Here is a 7,997-nt window from a genome sequence, read left to right on the forward strand (position 1 = left end):
GAAAAACGGGAGTCAGCAAGCGACCCATACCTGCCAGCGGTCAGCTGACTGTAAGGGGCAGGGTCTGGCCCTTATAAACCCTAGGGGCTAAGGCCAGAAGCAGTTCACTGCCAGCAGCCCAGGAGGAAGGAGCTCTCTGCCATGAAAGAGAGGAGAAGCCTAACTGAAGGAACAGCGGCTGACACAGCTGCGGAATGGAGTTTTTCCCGGTAGGCTGGAATGTTGTTATGGCCAAGCGGCTTCAGTTTAAGTTATAGCCGAAGGGCTTACATTTGTGTTGTTGTTTATCACTGGTGGTTTGGGTGAGGTTATTAGGGGTTGGAGGAGGTCTCATAGGGGACCCACAGTAGTGTGGGAACCCCAGCGCCAGCAAGGGCACAGCATTCGAGGTGCACAGACCCCAGCCCCAGAGAGGGGCAGTTGAGAAGCCCCAGAGAGGGGGGCATTGCTGAGAAGCCCCAGTGCGGGTGTGGTGAGCCCCGGAGAAGGGGGCACCATTGCTGAGAAGGCCCCAGAGAGGGGGCAGCATTGCTGAGAAGGCCCCAGAGAAGGGGGCAGTGCTTTGAGACGTGTCAGAGAGAAGGTGTGGAGAGAGACAGGGCCGTGGAGGGCCTGAGCACCAGAGAGAGTGTAGACCCAGGCAAAACAACGTCTATTCCAGCTGCGAGGCTTGGCCATTGCTGAGAAGGCCCCAGAGAGGGGGCAGCATTGCTGAGAAGGCCCCAGAGAAGGGGGCAGTGCTTTGAGACGTGTCAGAGAGAAGGTGTGGAGAGAGACAGGGCCGTGGAGGGCCTGAGCACCAGAGAGAGTGTAGACCCAGGCAAAACAACGTCTATTCCAGCTGCGAGGCTTGGGGCGTGGTAAAGGGGTGGTAGGAGCCACGCATAGCCCATAAGGCTAGGGTGCCCCTAAAGCACCCATTGCAAAGTGGGACCCACAAGGGGTCCGGGAGTCCACGGGGCAGAGACTACAGCAACCCGTGTCCAAGAGGACGTAAGGCAGCCTCCTATACATTTTAATCTCCATCAAAGACGTGGCGGGCGAGAATTTGAGGGTGCCCTTGGGCCAACTTGGCACGGGAAGGGGGCCCTGAGATCACGGCCCTCCTGCAGGACCCCACTGTGACACCATTGTGGAATCTCCATCCTTGGAGGCTTTTAAGACCTGACTAGACAAACCCCTGGCTGGGATGATCTGGTTGGGGATGGTCCTGTTTTGAGCAGAGGGTTGAACTAGATGACCTTGTAAAGGTCCCTTCCAACCCTAATTTTCTACAATTCTACTCTTATGTTTCAAATTAGGCATATGCATAAATACCTTGCTGAATCAGCATCTTAAAATGAATCGGAGCTGCTCTTTGTCTTCTGCCTATTTCTTCCAAGGGTTCGGGTCCCTTTTCTCTCTTTGAAACTCAGCTGGGCATTTGAAAACTAATTTGTACCTCAAAAACAAGCATTATGTACTTGCGTGCAATGTCATACTAGACCATAAAGCTTGGACACCTTATTTTAATATTTAAAGAAAGTGCATTAATGGTTTCCATCGTGAACTAATTGGTTACAACAGCAGCACTTAACTGATAGAATCTCTCTGGGTAATGTGGTAGTGGTAAAAGTCAAATTATATATCTATTGACCACCAACTCTGAATAATAATCATGAAAGACAGTGAAAACTATTAAATTAGTATAACCTCCTCATCCGCCAGGCCTCCTTCTTCCATGGCCACTTCTAGCTTTTTCTGCCTACAAAGAAAAACATATGGAGAAGCAATCTTATTTTTTTATTTTTATTTATATATATATATATATATAAAAAAAAATTCAGTTAAGAACATCAGTTCACTACACTCCCTACTGTATCTTTATTAGGAGCTGGAGAAGAGAAATGTAATAATGGCAGTTTGCAAAATGAGAGCATTTAGTGCACCCACTTCCTGGAAAAGTTATCCTGTAGAAGACTGAGTTCTGTAGGCCATGGGCTGATTTCTGCCAACTCCATGGTTACACATCTTGTATTTCCACAAGCACCCAGGCAGACACTCAAGTCTACATGCTCTAACTGTCTATGTTAGATGGTACAATTCTACTGCACCACATCCTACAGACACAAAGACATGGCAAGGTCTTTCTCCCCAAGAGCAATCTACATTTTGCAAACTCTTACGCAAATACATGATGTACCTTTTCTCAAATGTGACCAGACCCTTTGGAACTTATTTTTATTTACATAGGTTTCATAATGCCACCAGAGATCTGAACATCCTGATATTCAGTGCTCTAAACTGTTTCTTTCATGTCTAGTTTCATTAATTTCAGCAAGACTATATGCAGAAATAAACTGATACAGGTGCTAATACTGTAGGATTCTACCATTAATAATGGATGTGTGTATATTTGCTTTGACCCACTGATTTCTTTTTTGAGAAATGTAGTAGAAGTCTCTCAGACAGGACTACCTAGTGCACAGACTATCTGCCATCGAGTTGCTCACTTCTGTGAAGTAACAAGGAAAGGTTTAAGGAGACGAAAACCTCATCTTTGATTGTATATTCTCTATTGACAACTTCTATTGTTATAGAAACAATTATTTCATTATTGATCACAATCTGAAACATAGTATTCATTATAATTCAATATTTGGTAGTCTGACTTTTTATTTAGTTAGTGGTACACTGCAGCATCAGAAGGACTGACAGACAGATATTAGGTGAAGGTCCACCTGATCCTAGCATCATCACAGTTAAGGAACCTGTTTCTGTAGTTAATGGCTTGCAAGGGAGTGATGTGGCCACCAGTGCATCTGGCTGTTTTTGTCTTCCCAGCCTAAACATTTAGGAAAATGCCGGTTTTATGGTGACAGACTTTAAACACATATATTAGTCTTAGTACTACAGAATAAAGAGAACATGCTCTCAAGCAGCTTGCGATTTATTTAGAAATCAATACAAACTTCTAAGAAATACTTTGTGCACAGACTAAAATGATTGGACAAACTCTATAAAGGGAGAGTGAGTATAAAAGCCTTAGAGTGATAGAGAAGCCTGATGCAGTACCTTGTTTCTCTCTCTTCATGCTGTAAAATTAGGTTGCTGTAGAAGTTCTCCAGTGTGAGTTTAGCCACAGTCACTCTCTCCCGGGTGTGGTTGCTCATGGGAAAGGATGTTGTATTCCCTGCAGTCATCGCCATAGTAACATGTACTAAAACAGAGCATATAAATTACTCAATAGAAGAAACTTTTTATTCCTACCAAAAAATGTGAGACTGTGTTCAATTCATGAGGAAGGCACTGCCCTTTATACAATAAAATCCATAAAGTTCCATATTGTAATATTATGGTAAACTGGTAGGAGGATGTGCTACCTACACAAAAAATAACAGAAAACGAATGATGCGTTAGCAAAGCAAGGTGGAGAAACATGCTGGCTCCGAGCAACTAAACGAAAGGCAGCTGTCTACAATTTAAAGAAATTCACCACTGGTTGACTCGAGTGCAGCCAGGTAAACCTAGAAGAGGACACAAGATGGATCCTAACATAAACATGTATGGATGCAACCATAAAATGTTAAGATCAAAGAAATGAAAGTCGATCCTACAGATAAATGCTACAAGTGAGAGAGGCTAGAAAAAAAAGTAAGTCAAGCATAAAAGTTTAATTATTGCCCATCTTACTTTTAAGATAAATTAGATCCATCTTACTTCTAAAGACCACTGAATATAATGGAGTACGAGAGTACTGGCACTTGTATAACACCTAGAAATTATCACAACTTTGATAATTTAGTGGAAAGGATTTTTTTTTCCTATTAAAATATCCAGAAGAAACAGAAAATGTCCCCTCCTGCAACTGATGAGACACTTGGAGTTTTCCCGCCAAAATGCATTAGACAATTACCATGCTTATCTGCTTCCCTGAGGCATATCTATATCTGTATCTATCATGCTGAGAAGCCAGTAAACTGCATACACAGTGATATGTGTGCCTGCCTTGCATCCACGAGCCACCTTAGCATATGTGCCTGGTGTCTATGTGTGACCTCTGGAGGGGTCCTCAATCACCCCAGGGAAAGCCCAGAAACTCTCCTGCCACAACTTTGATCGAATCTTTAGTGGTGGGTTCCCCTTCTGAGGACGCTCCCAAGTGGGAGAGTCCTCCTGGCAGGTATCCGTGGGGCTCCGCCAACCCTACATCCCTTCCATACGCCAGCCTCCAGGACGAGGTAAAGAGTTTCCGTGTGGTATACTCTTCAGTTGCGCCATTCCTGCACATTCCCTGTGCTCCTGGAACAGATGATTTGTCCTGACCTCTTGGTGTTTTCCTGTGGCCAGCTGGCCACCTGCTGTGGGTCTAAAACGGTTCCTGTCTCTCGGAGCTATGCTCGTACCCTGGCCACAGCAAGAAGAAAAAAAAAGAGAGGAAAATCCAAAGGGAATGCCAAAAACAAACAAACAAAAAAACCCCTCAAAAAAAAGCCCCTGAGGAAAGAGGCTAGCCGCCTCTCTTCCCTCACAGCCCTGGTGCCTCAGGCTTAAGCCATCCCTTGACATTGCTCTGGGTCCTCCCTCCTGCTGATGACCTCTCTTCCTGCCAACTCTTCAGCTGCACACTGGCGCTGCCTGCACTTGGCGTGGAGAGCATCTCCGTCGCCAGGAGTTTTACCCGCTCTCCCCGAACCTCCGCTGGTGCCGGCTTTTATTCCAGCTGGGTGGCGTTCCCCAGTGACATCAGCCGCCTGAGCCGGCCACACCCGGAAGTAAGCGCGGTTTATAAGCCACGTGGGCGGCTCTTCCTGGTGCAGCTCATCCCACACCTCCCAGCCTGAAATTGGTTTCAAGGCTTTCTCTGTGAGGGTGGGTTGCCCTCACCCCCCGTCTTACCGTGCGGGGGGGGGGGCCCCACAGATTTCCCCCCCCCATGGCCATCTCCCTGGGACAATGTCATTTATGAAGTGATGCTCATTTTGAAACACTGCCACTAAATATATTGTTTAGCCATTTTAAAAGTTTCTGTCAATGAGAACCTGCCCACACCCACACTTTTCCTTAATATCCTGTTACTTGCAAATATGATTGGGGGGGGGGGGGGGGGGGGTGTGCCACGCGGGGGGGGGGGGGGGGGGTGAAATCTACCCAATTTCTAGCCATTTCTACTCATCATTATGTGCCAAGTCATCCCACTCAAATGGAAATCTTCTATATTGTCTTCTATATTTCTGTGGAATACATGTGCTCTGGACAGGTTTCTCTGAAGTTCCAAATTCATGAAGACAATGAAAAGTAAACCTAGGGCAGATGATTTTTTGCTCAAGTGTGTGCGCGCGCATGCACACACGCACACCCCTGATATACCCAGGTTGAACTGTTCAAATGCACAGTGATGTCAGTTATCAAATTATACTAAGGAATAATCCAATACAGCAAAAGCACCCTTTTGATCATTTTGAAGCACTGCCACCGAAAAGCATTGTTAACCCATGCTCAAAATGGATTAATGGTATAAATACTACCCTGTAGTAACAGCAAATGACAGGAGAGCTATCATTTACAAGTCTGGTGTTCCCAACTGGACAAAACAAAGTATAATTTCATTTCCTGTTCATTTGTTTTCCCTATGCTTTGATGCACACAAATGCAGACATTACCAAACTGCGAGTCAAAGTCACTTGATTTTATTAAGCTCAGAGAAAGAAGATAACAATTCTGGCACTAAAACATTAAGCTATACATAGCACGGTTAATTCCATCAAAAAGTAGGTCTAAAGAAGGGGAAGGAAAAAAAAAGTTCCCATCTGGTTAATTAGTCAGTTCAAGGAAAGCTATTTAACAAATAAAATTTTTTTTAAAAAATCGTCACCGACAAGGGGGAAAATTAGTGTACTGGACATCCTCTTTCAAAGTCTCAGCTGTCTTCTTCTGATCCTACACATTCTTCTGCGTAGTACTTTCTTCACACTGAAGTTCAGAATGTGACAGTATAATTCAGGCAGCTACCCATTTCAGCAGGGGAAACACAGCCACTGCAAAACCAGCTTTTCAACTGAGTGTTGATCTGATCTGGTGAGGCACTGAGCTCCTTAGATTTCCACAATTAAGGGGTGAAGAAGAATTACAGTCTTGCAGGTGAGCAGCACTTTACAAAATTATGCCATGAATTTGCACATATGTGCACGCACACACACACAAACCCCACACAGCGAAGGCAAATAAAATACTTTCATTTAAAAATAAAGTAAGATGTTTGACATTTGCAAACCACTGATGAGGGAGGAAAAATGAGAGAGAGACCTACTCAAAACTTTGACAGAAACACCAAATTCACAAATCTTACTATATTAAAAACAGACTGTTTTTAAAAAGCTGCCACCCATCTTTCTTGGAAGTGCCCTTAAAAACTCGTTAATTCACCCAAGATCATACTATTTACAAAAATGAATCATCCTCTTCCTGCAGCACCACCAGAGTTGCATTAGATTTATGGGACTACAAAGAACACAGAATTTAAACCAATAAGTCATATTTGGCTGAAAATCTTCTAGCTTGGAAGCCAAAAGCTCCAAGCCCTTTTACATTGTCGGCTACTCTGGAAAAACAAATACCTGCCATAGATTCTTAATTTGGAGACGTTAGAACAACCTAATCAACGTGGACCTCTATAGTGCAAGCAAGCATTATTGATTGGGAGAAAAGGAAACTTCTGATATAAACAAGCTGGTTTCCTCCTAGAAATACCTACATGTAATACTACATATTTGTAAAAAATCTACTGGTGAAGAAGTCTCCTGTAGAAAAGAAAATGTTACACGTCATTGAGGATAAGAAGCACCAGTCCTTCTTTTGACAACACCTGCAGCCCTTTCTAGAGTACTGGAAATTTCTCATTTTATGTAAGTCGACATGCTCCAGAATGCCAGAGAATACAGCTCTTATACTCTGGTGGTATAAAAAATAATAAGACAAATAAGACAAAGCTTCACCCAGAATTGATTACCCAAGAAGGGAATCAGAACTATGGTTCAAGCCTTCATGTAAGGCGATTACTGAGAGAGCTTCTCATTTCAATGATTATTTCTATAAACTGAATGGGGAGTCTAGTCCAGTGGTTCTCAGCCTTTTTAGACTCAAGTTGTCACCCCTTGTTAAGATTCAAGACATCTCCCAAAAATGTCAGCTCTTAGTTTTCACTTTGACTATAGCAAAATAATACAGCAATTCTTCTGTTGCAAAGAACTCAGAAAGACCATAGCAGGTCAGAATGTTTTTAACACTATGTATTCCTATGTAAAGTCTCTGGGTTTATTTCAGGGGTGGGCAAAACTCGGCCTGAGGGCTGCATCCGGCCCATGAGCCATTCTACCTGGCCCACGAGGCCCCTAAAAAAATTTTGAAAATTAGTATTTATCTGCCCTTGGTTCCTGTCAAAAATGACAGGAACCAAGGGCAGTAGGACTTGGGAAGCCCGGCAGGCTCCCACAACAGCAGGGCCCGCCCGGCCCCGGCCCCAAAGCTGGAAGCCCCAGCAGGGGCTTCTGGCCTGGGACCACATGGCTGCCCCGCGCCAGAACCTCAGGTAAGGGGGGGGAGGGCAGGGGAGAACCCCAGGCAAGGAAGGCGGCCAGGGAAAAGTGGGTCAGGGAAAAGCTGAGCGCGCCCTGTGGGGGGGAGCGTCCCCTTGCCTGCCCTGTGGCCGGAGCCCCACACTGCAACCACTCGCAGTCCGCCTGGGGCTGCCTGTGCCTGCTCCGGACAGCCCTGTGCAGGCTGCGAGCAGCTGCAGCAGGGAGCGCTGGTCACAGGGTAGGCAAGGGGACGCTTTTCCCCACCCCACACACAGCTTTTCCCCGGGCTCCTTTCTGGTGCGGAGAAAAGTGGCCCCTCCCCCGCCCCAAGGCTGGTGCCTCATGCTACACCAGCTCGCAGCTCACGCGGGGCTGTCCAGAGCAGGCACAGGCAGCCCCCTGCGGGCTGCGAGCGGCTGGAGCGGGCGGGCCCCGCCCCCG

At 45.6% G+C, this 7,997-nt stretch overlaps 1 protein-coding gene across 11 annotated transcripts in view; it reads right to left on the reverse strand.

Annotated features, from left to right (window-relative positions):
* STK38L (serine/threonine kinase 38 like) overlaps positions 1-7,997 on the reverse strand; it is a 65,071-nt gene that overhangs the window by 28,101 nt on the left and 28,973 nt on the right. For 9 of the 11 annotated variants that reach the window (XM_025191724.1, XM_025191727.1, XM_025191728.1 and 6 more), the window contains 2 exons: positions 3,055-3,199; positions 1,693-1,744 (listed from right to left, as the gene is read on the reverse strand). In XM_025191724.1, the coding sequence (XP_025047509.1) occupies positions 1,693-1,744; positions 3,055-3,188 (186 nt within the window). In that variant the 5' untranslated portion in view covers positions 3,189-3,199. Of the gene's footprint in view, positions 1-1,692; positions 1,745-3,054; positions 3,200-7,997 lie in introns of those variants that run through there. The other 2 variants (XM_025191731.1, XM_025191723.1) reach the window with 1 other exon arrangement.

This window comes from Alligator sinensis, unplaced genomic scaffold (assembly GCF_000455745.1).
Source record: "Alligator sinensis unplaced genomic scaffold, ASM45574v1 scaffold696_2, whole genome shotgun sequence".
In the NCBI taxonomy this organism is placed as follows: Eukaryota; Metazoa; Chordata; order Crocodylia; family Alligatoridae; genus Alligator; species Alligator sinensis.